The sequence below is a fragment of the Grampus griseus genome, assembly GCF_964374135.1.
Source record: "Grampus griseus genome assembly, chromosome: 18".
NCBI classification, from domain to species: Eukaryota; Metazoa; Chordata; class Mammalia; order Artiodactyla; family Delphinidae; genus Grampus; species Grampus griseus.
In genome coordinates this window covers 12,903,242-12,922,082 of record NC_139012.1, presented here as the reverse complement: position 1 = coordinate 12,922,082, position 18,841 = coordinate 12,903,242, and the positions used below count along the sequence as shown (strand labels likewise).

At 40.6% G+C, this 18,841-nt stretch overlaps 1 protein-coding gene and 1 long non-coding RNA gene across 2 annotated transcripts in view; both read left to right on the top strand.

Moving 5' to 3' along the window:
- Nucleotides 1-8,393, top strand: part of RAP2A (RAP2A, member of RAS oncogene family) — a gene marked incomplete at its 3' end in the record, with an annotated part of 36,950 nt that extends 28,557 nt beyond the window's left edge. The window contains exon 2 of the mRNA XM_082675563.1: nt 8,156-8,393. Coding sequence (XP_082531689.1) covers nt 8,156-8,393 — 238 coding nt within the window. The remainder of the gene's footprint in view (nt 1-8,155) is intronic.
- Nucleotides 8,394-9,474: 1,081 nt separating this feature from the next.
- On the top strand, nt 9,475-17,834 carry LOC309836017. The gene is made up of 3 exons (XR_014298082.1): nt 9,475-9,926; nt 13,188-13,220; nt 17,764-17,834. It is a non-coding gene; the product is annotated as an uncharacterized lncRNA (long non-coding RNA).
- The last annotated feature ends 1,007 nt before the right edge of the window (nt 17,835-18,841 follow it).

Below are 18,841 nucleotides of genomic sequence, written 5' to 3'. Positions count from 1 at the left end.
TTCCCACCAGGAATGAATGAGAGTTCCTGTTGCTCCTATCTATCATTTGGTGTTGTCACTGTTCTAGATTTTGTCCATTCTAGTAGGTGTATAGTGGTGTCTCTGTTTTAATTTGAATTTCTCTGACAAAATATGATGTGCAGCATCTTTTCACATGCTTACTTGCCATCTGTATATCTTCTTCATTGAGATGTCTATTAAGGTCTTTCGGCGTTTTTTTTTTTTTTTTGCAGTACACAGGCCTCTCACTGTTGTGGCCTCTCCCGTTGCAGAGCACAGGCTCCGGACGCGCAGGCTCAGCGGCCATGGCTCACGGGCCCAGCCGCTCCGTGGCATGTGGGATCTTCCCGGACCAGGGCACGAACTCACGTCCCCTGCATTGGCAGGTGGACTCTCAACCACTGCGCCACCAGGGAAGCCCTCGCTCGGTTTTTTAATTGGGTTGTTTCTTGTTGAGTTTTAAGACTTCTTTGTATATTTTGGATAACAATCCTTTATCAGATGTCTTCTGCAAATATTTTCTCCCTCAAATGGTTTTTTAATACAACATTCAAAATGCCTGAGTTGAGGGGCTTCCCTGGTGGCGCAGTGGTTGAGAATCCGCCTGCCGATGCAGGGGACACGGGTTCATGCCCCCGTCAGGGAAGATCCCACATGCCACGGAGTGGCTGGGCCCGTGAGCCATGGCCGCTGAGCCTGTGCGTCCGGAGCCTGTGCTCCGCAACGGGAGAGGCCACAACAGTGAGAGGCCCGCGTACCGCCAAAAAAAAAAAAAATGCCTGAGTTGATTGTCATGATCAGTTTGGTCCCTCACCATCAAACTGTTCTTCTGATACAGTGTCAGCTCTTAATTTCTATTAAAACAAATTATTTTTATCTACATCGATTTGGAGTATCCGTGATAGCTTTGAGTATCTTTTTAGTGTTATTATGCTCCTAACTTAATTTTTACATTACATTTACAGATTTCTCTCTGTTCTTCAGTATGCAGTCTGAAACCAAGAGAAAGTTGCAGCACAGAATTGTGGTTTCCTTCCATTACTCAAGCTAAATTACCAGAAGTGCTCTTTTAAGATGAAATATTTAGTCACCTCAAAACAAATCAGTTTAGAGGAAGACGGAAGCCTTATTTAGCTTATGTTTTCCATCGTTACGAGAAGTATTGATGTTTTATGCTGGCAGGCTGTGGTAGGAGCCTTCAACTCCTAGCCAAAAACCGTCCTCTTTCTCCAGAACTGCCATAATACTTTATTGAAAGATTAAAAATATCAATCCCAAGGGTGGGGAAACAGGCACTCTTAAGCACTGTTGGTTGTGGTATAAATTTCTGGATGTCAGTTGAGACTGCATGTATGTGTGCATGGCAACCTGGTTATCTAATCTAGAAATGTGATTTTTCTGGTTTAAATGGTATGCCATACACACACACACGCACACATTATGCACACCTTTGAGAAAGAAGTTATACCTCTAGGTGTAGTTCATCAGATTGCTGTTTGTTAGTGAAAAAAATGAGTAGAGGGGAACTCTCCATGCACTAATGGAGAAGGAGTCATTAAATTACGGTATGTTTATCGTAGAGACTCTATAAAATGGAATACTGTTTAGCCATTAATATGATGTATATCACTTATTGATATACAAAGTCCATGATAAGTGAAAATCGAAGCTGATATAATCTTTCATAAAAATTTACATTTATATAGATATGTATAGGAAAATAGTGAAATGATATTCATGAAAATAGTTATAGCAATTATTCTCATAGAGGTGAGATTAAGAATGTTTTTCAGTTTCCTCTTTACCTATTTAAATATTGCCATGGGTTTTTTAAAATCATTATGTGTTACTTATTTGACCAGGGAGATGGAGAAGAAACGCTATTTTCATTTTGGAGAAAAGATTTCTATGTTCTCAAGCGTAAAAGGAGGGACAAGGTGTTACAGATCACAGCTCATTAGATAGGGATAAACTTTTTAGCACTGACTTTTTAACACTAACATTTAACAGAACTGACAGGAAGGACAAAATGGGTTGCCTGAGATATGATTTCCACATCACTAAAGATGTTGAAATATAACCATTTGGTAAGGTTGTCATGGAAATGATTAAAGCATCAGGTGTTCTGACATTTTGCCTTGAGACCCTCTTGGTAGGTGAGATTTTTAACAACGGGTGGAAGGTTGAACAAGGGGACCTTGTAAGTAAAAATCTTTCCGATTCTCATTTCTGAATTTAAAGAGAATTATATTTCAACCTGCTCTTGAAAAAGTGACTGAGAAGACAGCAGCCTGGTAAAATTCATGTGAAGCATAGCCTTCTTTTAATATGCTACAATGCGACACCCTCAAAAGGAAGTTAAAGGAACTGAGTATAGTGCTATCTGTCTACAGCTTACCATTGGTGAATAAATGCAGGGAAGAAGGAACTGATCCTGGACTTGCCACAGTACAAAACCATAACTATACACATACAGTATTGTTTGGGGTCACAACGTAGTAGATCAGGTCAGTGATTCCTAAGCCCTGCTGAACCTCACAATTAGTCTTCAGAACTTATAGATCCAGATAGGTTTTTTTTATTTTGTTTTTGCGTACGCAGGCCTCTCACTGTTGTGGCCTCTCCCGTTGCGGAGCACAGGCTCCGGACACGCAGGCTCAGCGGCCATGGCTCAGAGGCCCAGCCGCTCCGCGGCATGTGGGATCTTCCCAGACCGGGACACGAACCCGTGTCCCCTGCATCAGCAGGCGGACTCTCAACGACTGCGCCACCAGGGAAGCCCTAGATAGGTATTTTTTAATAGGGTCTTGAGTCCTGATCCCACAAATTCAGATTCAGTAGCTCTGGAGTCGGGCCTGGGAATCAGTATTTTTAGTTTTTAAGCTATTTTGGTGATCAGCTGAGTTTGACACAACCAGAATAAAATATACGTACACATATACCCATATCAAGACAGTTACATAAAGACTGTTGACAAACATCAAATGCTTTGAACTATTCATATTTACGAAGCTGCCTTCACTGAGAAGCCATCAACATTCTACAGCTAAGTGATACTCACGCCAGTATTTCTGATGTTTCATTCAATGCATTAAGCAGAGCTGCTCAAAAGAACTAATTTTATTTATTAATATATTAATAATTAATATATAATATATTATATATTAATATATATTAATATATCATGCTCATGATACGGTAAACAACACGAACATTCATGTTAATAAAACAAGAGTTCTCAGAATATAAACAAAAATAAAAGTGAGATGCAGAAGCCACTGCATGATCCCACTCTCAAAGCAAGGAAGTTATGCTGAAGTTGATGAGAAACCAGCTGATGTTTAAGATGTGGACAGCGTGCTACTCTGCTCTTAATAACGTTAACAATAATACATAAATTAAATATTTTCGGAATTTTGCAGCTTCACCTTTGTTCCCAAGTGATGTGTTTAGAAAAGAGAAAAAATGAAGACAACTCACGAAACTATTATAAATATAGAGCATGAAATGAAAGTGCTGCCGTCACCTGCCAACCAAGTACCTAGTCTTCCTAGATAATCTGGTTGGCCCTGTCACAGGCGTCACGTTTGTCTTCTGAGGCCACTTTTGCCACCCAGGTTCCAAAGTTCTGTTTAGCCTGAAGTGAACAGGTTTCCTGTGCTGCAGGGTTTCTGGCTGCAGGAGTGGCAGGAGGCTATACAGATGGGCCCCCAGCCATCACACACACTCCCACCAGCTTTCACACTGCCTGGCCTGAGTCCTACCTGGCATGTTCTTCCCCAGATACCTGCTTGGCAAACTCCCTTACACCTTTGCTCACATGCCACCATCCCAACAAGGCCTACTCTGCTCATCTGGTTTAAAGTAGCACCTGTGCTCCCAGCCCCCTCCCTGTTCTGCAGGTTTTTTCCATTGCACCTAACACCATTTAGTAAGCCAATAATTTACGTATTTACTTGGGTGTATTATCGATGACCGTCTCCTTTGCTAGACTCTAGGGCAGAGCTCTTTGTTTTACTCACTGATGTATCGTAAGTGCCTAGAATAGTATCTAGCACATAGTAGGCCCTTAAATAAACGTGTTAAATGGATGAATAAATAATACAACACATTGACTGTTTATCACTAGTTACTTACGCAGCGGCAGGCAGTTTTCCGTAGAGCCTTCAGTGCTCGCACAGCTAAAAGCATCCCACGTTTCTGTGTTTGAACAGTGGTGTCAGTGCGATGGAGCTGCCGGGGCCCCAAGTGCATCTCCACCTTCCTGGGAGGCGGAATGCACTGAGCACCCGCTCCACTCGCCAAGTCGCAAAGCTCTGCTGCCTGGGGACTTCGCCCCACTGAATCTGACGCGGTTACCCCTGCATGTTGGGCTTACTCCTGAGGCGTCCATCCGCATCTCTTGTGAAGCTCAGCCCGTTGGGTGCTGTTCTTAGAGCAGTGCTGGGCTCTCAGCAGTCACTCAGTAAGTGATACGTGTTGTCTTGGGAGTGACCTGCTGTGTCTGTGCTGACTTTCAACTTCAGGGCTTAAGAACCCCTTCGAAATTAGCTAGTCCAGCTCATTTTATGGTCCAAGAAACCACGGAACGTAGAGATTACGTTAATTTTCTAAATTCACAGCACTGGCGAGAGGCAGTTCTGGAACTGGAGTCCTGGTCTGGGCGTTATCGGTTTGTTTGTTTCTTAACATACCGTATAACCACAGTGCAGAGCAGAGCCAGTTTCCTCACAGCCTCGCTCTACTCTGTCAAGCTCATCCTTTGCTGCTGTCCCATTTCTTTCTCACTCATCGTACCGAAGGAGGATCCAGGTTTCTCCAGATCTTTCCTCCACACGGAGGACCAATTCTGTCATCCCAAGCCAGCGCCTTTTCCGATCCCCTTCCCCACAGGTACCCACATTAGGAGAAGGCTCTTCCGCTTTTCCTGTTCCCTGTGGTTACGATGCTCAGCCTGGGCGGGGTAGAGTAGAAGAGGCTGTTGTCAGGGCGCTGCTTTATCCCTGTGACTCCAGGCCTGCCTCTGGCCCTCGTCCTCACCGCCCAGGTTGGTGCGCCCTCCGTCGCACTCCTCACCCCCGCCCACCAGTTCCCCCTCCTGCTTCACACTTCCTGAGGCCGTGGTCTCATATCAGCGGGCAGGAGGGGAAAGAACGCCACCATTCGTTTATCCGGCACTTGGTTTTTCCTAGGTTCTCTCACGTGACCGTTACAGCAACCTTGTGTGTTAAGTGGGAACAGATGTTCTTACTCCTGCTTTACTGCTGAGGAAATGAAATACGGGCGAGTAGAGTAACTGATTTGCCCAGCCTTGCAGCCTCTCAGTGGCCCGACTGGAAGCTGAGCCTCCAGATCCTGTCGCATATATTTATGTTAACCGAAGGAGCCACGAAATTGATCACCGTCGGGTGTTCTGAAATGTACATCTTATTCAGTCTTTTCTTAAACATCTTATTCAGTCTTTTAAAGCCTTCTGCGAATATTAATCTGGATTTCTCTAGCATCTTTAGCATCTTGGTTTTAGGAAAGACCACTGAATTCAGTGTGTGATATAATGGACAAGGTCTCTGATACGACTAAGTGGACATTTCGGTTTAACAATCATTAAATACTGTTGCAAGTGGACCTATGTTTGCAGTGTTCTAGTTATTACCCTTTTGAGAATCTGTTAGATTTATTCAGATTCTTGATTCAGTGTGTCATACAATGGTTAATGATTTGGTTTTTTTACACGTTTTGAAAATCCACATATTTGTAGTTTTTAATTAAAAGTAAGAAATATTTCTTTATGTATAAAGCATATTATACTGTATATTTAAACTAAAAAGTATTCCTTAAAACAGTTATCACTTGATTAGTAATAGAAAGGGATGCCTTATCACTTTCCTTTTGTTAAGTATTGTAAACAGAGATTGAAATTAATTTTAACTTAAATTTAATCGATAAATTTTACTTAATTTTATTAACGTTATGTTACTTTACTTCTAGACAAAGTGTTTTAAACACACAGTGATGTATAGCCTCTTATAAGGAAAACAAAATGCAGTTATACCTTTGCAAGTGAAACAGATTAGGAACTGACCTTGTCCCGACAGGACTGGCCGTGTCAGCTCCTTGCCAAGCTTCTCTGTACAGCAGGCCAAGAGGGCTTGTATGCAAAGCACTGATTTATAGTGTTCGTAATGCAGCTTCATTCTCACTGCCGTTGTCCTCCCAGAGGCCAAGGAGTACACGTAATTGTTTGTATGTGAAGGTCCTAGAAGCTGTGAAAAACTCCTGTGTCATATGTTCAGAGCTCTCAGTATGATCTGAGATCAGAAAGCCTAGGCACCACTGAAATACAGTAAATGCATGGAAAGTCCTTTGATAAAAATTGGAATTGTCCAGATCCATTTCTAGCAAAATGATAATATCCAAATCTTAGATTTACCTTTGATATTGTTATCCCCACTGTCCCCACTCATTTTTAGGTTGCTTGTGTATTTCAGATTTCTAAGGGGCACACTGCCTGGAGTGCGCCCTGTTGTTGAGACCATTCTCAGTTTGATCTTGTGCCAAAGGAAAACAGAGAGACTCTGTTGGGAATATAGTTTGCTTTATAAATTAGGGTGAGTAGAGATGAACCATCTTGCGAGGATGATGAAGTTGTGGAAGTACTGTCACTAGCATTAGCTGCCAGCCTGTTACTCAGTTTCCTGAATGATAAAAACGCCCTACAAATCCTGCCTTAGTAAATCCTGACTATGGGTAGCTTTCTCTTCTAACGGATTAGCTGTATCTAGTCACATTTGTTATCACTTGTGTGCAGGTTTGCAGTTTGCTTCCTTTATAAATTAGAGATGCATTCTGCTTAGGGGTAAGTACAGACACAGGTATTGATTTATCCTAAAATCACAAAAAGCTTTTAAAATGATGTATAAAGTACAAATGCATTAGCAACATTGCTTAGAACAAACATAAACACAAATAGTAAATAAAGAGACACAGTAGCACCATGTATTTTTACACCATGAGTAATCATTGCAGAGAGAATCATCTTTAGTACCAAAATGACTTAGGACCTCTTTGTTCTTTTCATATTATCTTTTGTCTATTAGATTAGTTTTTTCCAAACATCTTTACTTATAGAAACCTTACCTGAGTCCATCTGACTCCTATAACAAAAATACAATAGACTGCATGACTTAAACAACAGAAATTTATTCCTCCCAGTTCTAGAGGCTGGGGAGTCCAAGGTCGAGGCTCTGGAAGATTCAGTGTGGGCTGTGGGCCCACTTCCCTAGTTCATACACTGTCATCTTTTCACTATGTCTTTACTTGGCTGTAGGGGCAAAGGAGCTCTCGGGGGTCTCTTTTATAAGGGCACAGATTCCATTCATGATCTAATCACTTCCCAAAGGCCCAACCTAAATACCATCACCATCACTTTGGGGGTTAGGTTTCAACATATGAATTTTGGTTGGACACACATTTAGTCTGTAGCACACTGATTCTAGTTAGGAAGGAAAAGAAGTGGTAACATCAAATAAAGCTAATGATTGGAATGTTTAAGTCCTTGTCAGGCTGAAAAGAACCGTGATTGTCTTTCAACAGGCTAATCTATAACAGTTTGTGTAAAGGGATAGAGTGTAGTTGTGTTTGGTGGGTTTCATCCTAATGAGTTCTACTAGCTTTTTTCTTATTTAGGAACTATCAGAACAAGATCAGTTTTGTATACTTCTAGAACATAGTAAAATGCTGAAATTATATAAAATTATAAATTATTCATTTAGTCACAAGAGCTAGTACCTCATCATCTGAATTTTTGTAAGCATCTCTTATAATGAAAAAAGTTTAAATTAATCCATAAAAAGGGATTTATTCTGAGATTCTGAGAATAATTTTCCAAGTATATCTGGAAAGGTAAATTGATTTTAAAAGATGTATAATTGATTAATTTAAAACATCATTTTGAAAAACCCATTTATGACCTACTATGAGAGCTGCTTCTAAATGCCTTCTGGCAAATGTCAAACCAACTGGAGCAAATAATTTTTCATGTAACTAAAAAGTATATTTGTAGTAGAATATAGAGAAAAAAGAGAAAATACACTTTACCTGTTTAACTTCATGCTAACTTCTCCAACATCTGTGTGTTTTGTTTATTCTCTCGTAGGTATGAGAAGGTGCCAGTCATCTTGGTCGGGAACAAAGTAGATCTGGAAAGTGAGAGAGAAGTGTCCTCCAGTGAAGGCAGAGCCCTTGCAGAAGAGTGGGGCTGCCCCTTCATGGAGACGTCTGCCAAGAGCAAAACAATGGTGGACGAACTCTTCGCAGAAATTGTGAGGCAAATGAACTATGCCGCGCAGCCCGACAAGGATGACCCGTGCTGTTCTGCATGTAACATCCAGTAGCATTCACACGTGGCTGTCCTGGTCAGGAGCTGCCCTGAATCGCAGGCGATACCAACCTCGTCTGCTCAACAGTGGAGCTTGCAGGATGTGTGGTGTGAATCTCCAGTGAAATAGCCGTCCTTGTTCAGAGTGGAGCAGTGATGGTCAGTTGATGTCTCTGAGTAACATATGGGTTCAGTAACTCCAGTCTTCACCGTGGTCCTCAGTCTTCTCTAGGCACCTGCAGCTTCAGGCATAGCCAAGTCGATCTACAGAGTGTTTTCCTTTGAAAGCTATCATTGCATTGTCACTGAGTTGACAGAAGCAACTATGGTATATGTTAAAAATAATCACGGGCAAGAAACCAGAAGAATTCCTGTGACCACTTACAATTAAAATATTTTGTCTTCTGTTAAAAAAAAAATTAAGGAGAAATATTTTCCTACAAGAGTACTGAATTTCAGGAACTGAGATAGTGCTTCTAACCAATGTATCACGTCAAGTAAGATAACAACAGCTGACCTGCCAACAGCATTACAGGGAGAGATTCTTTGCTCAGCTGACATATTTGTTTTTCAAAATCGATGCTTAATTGTAGATGTTATCCTAATTTGTGACACGGAACTAACTCACACATCAGTCCTTGATAGAGCAAAAGTCACAACAGGTTGTGTAAAAATACAGCCTAGTGTTAGAATGTGTCATCACCTGCTTTGCCCAGAAAATGGAGACTCTTACAAGGGTTTGAGCCGAATTAAAACCCCAAACCCACCCTCTGTTAACTAAGCAGGGATGGTCTTTATTACTTTACTGAACAAGAAGGAAGCAACTGTGACGGAAAGAGATTGTGTAGCCTTACTAACGAGAAGTGTTCTAGTAGATTAACTAGTACCATCATGTAAGGAAAACGAAGCCATGTTGCATCCACATGTTCCCGTTTGCAGAAACCTCACAAGACAGTACAGATATCTTGCATTTTTACGTTCGTTAAAGCAGCAAATTCCTTCTTGCCTTTAAGGGCTATGGTTGTGGTGTGATTCTCGGCTAACCTGCTTTCGAAATCAAGTTTTCTATAGCAGAGCTTTATCGCAGGCATTTAAAAAATTGAATAACCATGAGAAATAATTTGGGCTTAAAAGTAGAACATAAATTATAGAGTGAAAGTTAAAAAACAAACAAAAAAAAAAAACCCTTTAATTTTCCTGGAGAATTATATAAAGATTTTCTTACAACAATTTTGCCCTGATCACTGAAGTGGCAAATAAAGCTGGAGTGAATATTTTGTTTTGAAAAGGTGCTCAAGTTCTGACATTTTTGGTTTTCATAGCCGTAAAGTATTTATCATTTGCATGACTAAAGGCACACGAAAAACCTATTCATAAGTTTTACAATCAAGTGCAGAAGGGTTTTCAACTAACTTCAGAGTTACAAATGCTGAAGAGCGTATCTTGAGCTGATCCTCTGGAGATAAATTTGGCCTTCAGAACTGCAGTATCACTGAGCCTGTGATCTACATACCGCCCCACATGTTGTTGGTTTCGCGCGCTTGTGCAAGTAAGCTCGGGTCTTATGTGTGTAACTGAGCGAAGAGTGTATGTTTGCGTGTGCATGTGTGTTCATTGTTCCTACGAATTTGGCACAAGTCAGAGATAATTGCCTATAATGAGAATCTGTACTGCAGAATATAGTGTATCAAAACCATTTTTTTCTTTCAAATTATTTGTTTTTATACATTATTGAAATCATTGGTAGCCCCCCAAGTGTTTAGTAACCTGACATTAAGGTTAGAGGAGAGAAAAAAGGTGGATAGTCCTTTTCATAGATGAGAAAACAGAGATCTGTGGGTAAAACCAGGCCGTGGTTGTCAGAAGTCTTTGAACTGTGAATATTTGCATTCTTCAGTATCGTTTTTTTTTTATGATCCCCAATTATGAAGCACCTTGTTTATAGGACAGAAAGTTCTGACCAGTTTTATTGAAATAAATTTCATCACGTAAAAGGTGATTTGACTCGATCACGTGGAGAAATCAAAGATTCAAGAAGTATGATTTTATCAACTGAATTAGAAATACTTGTTAGTGCACTGTTTGACTTTTGAATCCTGTAACTTCTAAGAATGATTCTGTTTTTTAGAATTCCATATTTGGTAGCAATTTATGGCAACAGATTACATATTAAAAACATCTATAAAGATTCTACAGTTTTACATTGTGGATTGCTATGCAGACAAGAAAAGTTAAATAATATGAAAGGTATGGCAAGATATAAGGTGGAAAAGGTTATCTAAAAATTTGGGTTTTAGTTAGACGTGTTTGTCAGACAATAAGGTGGTTTTTTACTGTAAAGATGTTAATAACTGATTTGGCTGCCTGATCAGTGTTTCCACGCAGCCCTGAATATTTAGTGACAAAGCATCAAAGATACGCAGAAATGTGGAAACTGCTTGTGTGCTCTTACTGTTGGTATTTCATCTGGTATGGATATAACTCAGCTTGAATGAATGTGTTTGTTGAGACGTTAATACAAAGCTTAAGAACAGGAAGATGAAATTTGTTGGCACATGAAACAATAGTGGCTAAAAGTTGGTGACCTTGGGTCACTATTTATTTTATGCCCTGATCAGACTAGCAACTAGATAAGTGAAAGTTTTTCTAACATGCCTTAAAAATGTTATGGTTTGATCCAAAGACCCACTTTTTCTTTAGCTACTATGATAAGGTTTTCTTTTTTTTCTGTTTCATCTCGTTTTACTTTTATACAAAGGCAGCATTTTTTAAGTTTTTTTCGTTCGATATTGCAACTTTTTTTTTTCGTTCTTTTAAGCTGTGATAGTGATGGTAACTGATGCCTTTCATTTTGTTCAACTTATACAAAACAAGCCAGCATCTGATCAAAAGTATTACATAAAATCTTCCTTAAACTATTGAAAGGTGCTTTGATGATTTTCTCCTTTGGTTTGTAGAATTAAGACTGAAATTTTGACTCTGATCGCTACAGTTGCCATCACTTTTCTGTGGTAAAACTACTGATATTTGCTCTTCTGTATAAAGAAATGTTGCCTAAGGGTGTCTGCTGTTTGTTTTCAGAAGTTGCCCACTGGGGGTATTGTCTATATGTATGAATATGAAAGTGCTTATTTTGCTTGTTGCCATTGGTTTTTTGTTTGTTTTGTAGTTTCCTGTTCTTCTCAGTAGTCTTGTGTTAGCACTTGGGTAAGCTTTAATTGTCTCCTTAGCCAATCAAATGTTAAAGACTATGGGGGTCTTTTTTTTTTTTTTTTTTTTTTAACGTGTCATTGTGCATCTCTTAAATCTTGATCAGGGTTTCAAGAATGACTGCAGTGGGTTTTGGAAACAGACTTATCCTTATTGATTTGGGATTTCCCAGAGATAAATATAGTTCACAGTTAATTGTTGAGCTCTAATACAACTGACCATTTAAAATTGAACAACAGTTTATTGTTTTGTAACAATGTCAGTTGTTAAACCTTGACATTTCAATTAAAACATGAATTGTAGTTATAACTCAATGCAAATTCAACAGTTGTATTTGGAGTTAAATTATTTTAACAAATAAATTTATTTAATGAAATTTCCTCTGGGTTTGGGTCTCTTTTGGTTCTAGTTGTCTTGTACCTGTTCATGGGTGAAACGTATTTAATGTATTTTTTCAAAAAAAACCTAAAAATTGCCCTAGAGTGAATTTAATACTCTTCTTACAGAAATAGTCAAGCTGAATTAAACTGAATTAAATTCATCATGTAAAAAGGGAGGTTAGTAGATCATTTTCACACCATTTAAAAATTAAAATGACATGAGAAAGATTTTTAAATCAGTAATTTCAAATATAAAGTTATCTTCATAAATGGTATTTTATATTTTTGATGATAGCTGGCTAATTTGAAATCTCAATGCTCTTGTTCACAGAATTGCTCTAGATAATTAACATTAATTAGCTGTTGCTTTGTAGCCCTGCTAGTATCACTAAAATGTATCCGTGTCCTTCTAGTCATGGCTTGGGGCTGTCTTTTTGTTTAGGTCTTGTGGATTTTAAGGTACCAGAAGTTGGAGGTTGCTGTTCAGTGGGGCTGTAGGGCCTGCTTGTTCTATATACAGCCCTTTTAATGTTGACAGATGCTGTTAATTATATACAGCCTTCAGCTGCTCTGATAAGGAGCCCATTCATCCCCTAAGCCAATTTAAACTGTGCCTTTTGGTCATGTTGCCTTCAAACTCTGTTGAAATTTCCTGGCAACATTCCACCAGTTTAGAAGGCTCATTGTTTTGGAATATAAGAATAATTTGAATGAATATAACAGAGGCACTGTAGACAGAATCTCAAATATTTAAAGGAAAACATGCCTATATTTTAGTAAAATAAATAAATATCTACTGGTTGGCTTCATAATCTCATTTGAAGCATCTGTAAAGTATTTAAGCCTATCAAATTCTAATTTCAGTTGGGAGAATTTCTTTGCGGCTGGAAAATAGTATTTTGAAATTCTCACAAGTTGTACCATTTATTGATTGTTAGAGGTTCATGAATAAAAATATAAAAAGCTGAAGGAATAAACTGCCACCAGTTGGGACCCCATCTGACCTCTGGGACCCGTGAAGCAGAGAAAATTGTCACAAACTCCCTAAAAAAGCTGCTAACCTCTTATTTGTTTTTTAATTCAAAATATCTATGTTTCCATGTAACTACGAATGAAACATAGTGTCACTTCATTTGTTAAACAGATCATTTAAACTGGTTTTACATTTTTCCGTATTAACTTTTTTCCCCTGCTTTTTGTTTTTGTTTTTCCCTTTGAAGTATTAGGCTTTAAAAGATCTGCTGCTCTTCCAGGTAAGGTGGTTTGTTATTTCTTTCAATATTTTCTTAAAACAGTAGTCTTCATATTACCTTCTAAAGATTCGTCCAAGATTAATGGAGCAAAAGGTAGAAAACTGTCTGCTGGAAAGATTAAATATGAAGACCTATTTATAGACACAAGTTAGGAAAAAAGAAACTGAAGGAATGATACTTGGTTGGATTTCTGGGAATTTTTATAAGACTCTCCCATTTCAAAAACTTAAAAATATGAAAGATTTCATTTTATCATATGATTACAATTTTACATTGACAGTATTTGGGGTATGGTTTACACCTTTACCTTAAAAAAGATCAAATATTAGTGAAAAGCACAAAATATAAAGGGAAAAGCCACCCAATTCCCAAATTCCCTAAACAACCATGTTAACATTTGATGTAAACCATTCTAAACATATTTCTCTGCATATACAGGTACACATACACACGTAGTGAGAAAGATAAATAATTCTATGTTGCTTATAAGAAAACTGGCTCTAAGTACTAAAAATGAATCACCCATGGTCACTCAACTAATAAAAGTGGCAGAGTTGAGATGCAGACTCTTCTAACTTTAAATCACCTTTTCCCCACTGTTATGTCTTTTTATATATGGTATCCACTCGTTCCAGGCTCATTCACCTGTTACTCCTTGAGGATTACTCACATCTGGCATGGTGCAGCCATACAGATAGGCACATACACATAATCCCTGATAAAAAAGACAATTTAATTGTCTTGCTTCCTTCAAGCTGCTATGACAAAATACCATCGACTGGGTGGTTTATACAACAAACAACTATTTCTCACACTTCTGGAGACCTCAGAGTCCAAGACCAAGGCTCTGGCAGATTTGGTGTCTGGAGCAGGCCCTCTTTCGGGTTGCAGACGGCTGACTTCTCCCTGTGTACTCACATGGCAGAAGGGAGAAGGCAGCCCTCTGAGGTCTCGTTCATCAGGGCACTAACCCTGTTCATGAGCAGCCCACCCTCATGGCCTAATCACCTCCCAAAGGCCTCCCCACCTAATTCCATCACGTTGAGGATTAGGTTTCAACATAATGAACTTTGAGGGGACACGAACATTCAGCCTCTAGCAATAGTCCTCTCCTTGCCTTTCCATTTACCTCAAGGCAGATAAGAATTAGCCTACTGGCAAGAATTAAGTAATCTGTACCTTTCCTACTCTTACATGCCCATGCTCAGTAAGCCAAGAGGAGTCAAAGTCCTGGGCACACAGCCCATAGAGACCGCAGTTGGCGCCATTCTTTGTTTCTAAAGCCAGTGCAACAGACCTTAGCTGTTTCATCCTGGGAATTTGAGGAGTCTCTGTGGTGGGTGGGGATGGATGGCAGTACAGCAGGGCTCTGGGACTCTGCTATTAGAGCAAGTGTCTACTTCCCAAGGAAGCGTTCAGGCTGACTACAGGGTCTGCAAGAGCCATGCCCCTGGAGGGTGGGAAGTGGGGCACTGAGCTAATTGAGGGCCATCGCAAAACTAAGGGGGGCAGAGGGATGTATAGATCAGACACTACACAGAAGAGTCAATGCTAGGTCTATGGCTACAGTTAAATATTAGACATTTTTAGGTTTTAGTGACATTTATGATTAAAAACGTCAGGATTAGAAAGTTTCTAAGACGCTTCAGCAAAATGAGTGATTCACTTATACTTAGAGCGATTGAAAGAAATCATTGTTCAGTGGGAAACTACTAACACCAAGAAACGCTGTACTATTAGTGAAAAGGCAATAGCGTTTCTGTGAAGATAGTCACAAAATCTGAGTTAGAAAATAAAAAAGTGTGAAAGCAACCAGGGGCTTCATTTATTTAGTCCTTCGTCACGTCTGTGTGGTGAGAAAGTGAGAAAGTCATAGCCTAGACTCTGAGTCCAGGTTCCAGGGGGAGATCTGCCAACGAGATGTTATGGCACAGTGGGCATCACTTATTTCTTCAGGTACTTTTTACCCAAGAGTTCTGAGGCAGTCTTATACCATGAGATATTTTGTAGGAAATGATTCTAGAATCAAGTAAGTTTGGAAAACTCTGCATAATCGATCTCACTTCTTGGAAAAGGCTCAGAAAAATTCTGCTGGTGTTTCTAAATCTAACCTGACTGCAGGATACTTCCTTCATCTAATATCTGGAGCGAAATTTGGAAAATACTGTTAGATATGTGCCTTACAAACCCTGCTGTGGGGACTCCGTGCAGGTGAGGGGCCTGGATCAGTTGTGAAGCTGGCAAGTCTAGTCTTGAGAGAGAGAAGAGGCACTGTGGTCTCTGTGTATTTTGCTTAGACCCATAGTTAACCTTGGCTCTCAAAGCTTACCTTTTTGAGAGAGCTAAGAAGAAGGCAGAAAGATAAAACCAAAGAAAAAAGTCTAGTGACAGTTTTCTCCTTAAAGCCTCTGCTGGCCGGTGTATATGTCTATTCCTAGGCTGACTCACAGCAGGCTGGACCCTGCTCCCCACATCACAGTACCCACCCCATTGCATTGTGATGCACAGTCTCCTTGACTTGGGTCCATATCAGAAAATGATGAGTTGGGGTACCATTAAGAAAGCATTGGCCCAAACATCCAGGAATCCCTGAATCCATCATCCCTGTGGGAGGTATAAGCTCGTGTGTACCCACCCTCACACCGTCTCTCACACACACACACACACACACACCCTAAAGTACCAGAGTGAGAGAATGGCAATCACCTCCTGGAGCTTTCATTTTAAAGCTGCAGTGCAACACACTAGTGTACCGACTGGACGCCCCCAGACTCAGGCTGCCAGAGGAGCCTAGCATGGGAAGCAATCCAAAGACCTCTGTCTACTTCTGTCTCGGAGCCTGAATCCAGATCCTGAGTCTCGCCTCTACAACACCAAGAAAGGCCAGAGCACCTCAGCTGGTGTGAGGAACCAAAAGAGAAGAAGCAAGTTTGATCTGGAGTCTGGCCAGGTGCTCCCCTAGGCCATCTCCCCAGTCCTGATAGCAGAATGGGAGAAGGCTCACAGGCAGAGGACCCTCCTGGGGGAGCTGCCTCCAGTCTCATCTCATTTCACAAGGGCAGGGAGACCCTGGCCTTTCTCCTGCAGGGGGCCATCTGGGAAGCCGGCTATTGTGGCCAAAGTGAGCTTAATCCGCCCATCCTCCAGCAGCTGGCCTCGTCCTGGGAGAGGAATGGAGATGGAAGTGAGGACAAATACAGGTGGGAGGACAGCCTTTCCTCCACCAGAGTCCACAGGACCTTTCTTTCTTTTTTTTTTTTAATTAATTAATTTATTTGGTGGCACTGGGTCTTAGTTGCGGCAGGTGGGCTCCTTAGTTGCGGCTCATGCACCCCTTTGTTGTGGCTCGCTGGCTCCTTAGTTGTGGCACATGTGCTCCTTAGTTGCAGCCAGCATTCTCCTTTGTTGCAGCTTGCTGCCTCCTTAGTTGCGGTATGTGTGCTCCTTAGTTGCAGCCAGCGGGCTCCCTAGTTGCGACTCATGGGCTCCTTAGTTGCGGCACACGAACTCTTAGTTGCGTCACGCATGTGGGATCTTCCTGGACCAGGGCTCGAACCTGTGTCCCCTGCATTGGCAGGCGGACTGTTAACCACGGCACCACCAGGGAAGTCCTTTAAGTTACCTATTTAACTTCTCTTGGTCAAGGCTAATGAAGACATATTAATGAAATTAATTTAAAATAGCAAATATCTGATTTTTTCTTCTTTGTAAAATTGGTTCAATAACAAAGCAGTTTAAATGCCCAGTGATGGTTGATTTTTTCTCAATTACTGGATTTACCTGGCTGCAGGTTAACTGGTTTGGTTTGCAGACTATCCTAACAGCGCATGAAAAGAGATTATTTTCCTCCCTAGAGAGATTTTCTCCCAGAGAGCCTCAGTGATTGAGAGACAGCTGATAAGATCTGGTGGTAGATATCTCAGTGGGAGGAGCTGTCTTGATTAAATCAGGAGCATGAAACCTGGAGCATTCCTCTCCTCCCCCATCAGATCACCAAGCCCTAAAGCTTGCTTCTTCCTGCTGCAGAAGAGTCAATGCACTAATCAGGACGACCTTATTACTAAACCCACTGCAGCCAACCTTCCCTAGAAAGTGACAATATCACAGGTGACTGTAACACCTTAACCAGATTTAGTCTACAAACCAGTTAACCTACATTGGATTAATAAGGAATTTATTAGTTTGAGGTGGCTTTTTTTTTTTAACTGACCTATAACACACATATAGTAAAATGCCCAAAACTAAGTGTTTTATACCTCAGGGAACTTTTACATATGTAGCCACCAACCACATCAAGATACAGACCTTTTCTGTCGCTCCAGAGGCTGCTTCATACTCCTTCTCAACACCCACAACCCACAAGGAACCCCACAAGGAACCACCGTTCTCACATCGGTCGCCATGGGTTAGTTTGGTCAGTTCCTGAGCTTCATATAAATTAAATCATACAGTGTGCGCTCTTTTGTGTCTCAACGTTATGTCTGTGAGATTCAGCCATGCTGTTACGTATAACAGTAGCTTGTTCTTTCTTATCACTATACAGCATTCCTGTGTATGAACATACTTCAATTATTTATACAATCTACAGTTGATGGACATTTGCATGGTTCCCACTTCGAATCTATTATGAAAAAAAGCTGCTATGGACATTCCCGTCGATGGCTTTTTGTGGTGGACAGACACAAGGCTCATTTCTCCCAGGTAAATATCTAGAAGTAGGATTGCGAGGTCACAGCAGACAGTTTTCTCAAGTGGTTGTACCAGTTCACACCAGGACAAGCAAGTTGCACAGGTCGCGGAACGGGCTACTTGGTCAGCAGACTCTGCAACAGAGCTTAGTGTGCAGGATGTTTATTACAGGGTGCCCTTGGGATCAACTCCTGTGGAAGGAGCGGTAGGAAGTAAGATTGGACAAAGGGAGAGTGAAATCGAGCTGCAGTGCAGGGCCAGTAACAACCTGGGGTCGGGGGTGTTAGAAATGGCCCCTCAGAATTATCCTGAGTTGGGCAAGTGGGCTAGCCCTTTGTGCCCTCCATCAGTCACAGTGACTTTGAATAAGAGGCAGTTGAGGCAATCGCAGGATTGGAGATGGAGGCTGTCAGCACTCTTAAGCATCCGGGGCAGGAATCATCTCATTGAAAGGAGATCTAGGCAGCGCCTCACAGCGTCTACCTACTCCACACACCCACATGCATACCTAGTGCTGTCAGTGTTTTTCATTTTAGTCATTCTGGTGGGTGTGTAGTGGTATGCCATTGTGGATTTTACTTTGCATTTCTCTAAGGTCAATAACATTCATATGCTTATTGGCCATTGGTTATCCTCTTCTGTGATGTACCTGTTCATGTCTTTTGCCCATTGTTTAAATGGGTTGTTTGTCTTTCTCTTGTATATAAATATTAGTGCTTTATATTTTCTGGATGTATATTTGTAAATATACTATCCCAGTACAAAGTTGGCCTTTTCACACTCTTTGGAGTCTTTCGATAAACAGAAGGCTTTAATTTTAATGAAGTCAATGTACCAATCTTCTCTTTTATGATTAGTTTTTTTTGTATTCTTTTAAAGGAATCTTTCCTTACTTCAGGGTTGTTCTTGACCACCAGGCCCTCAATGGTATG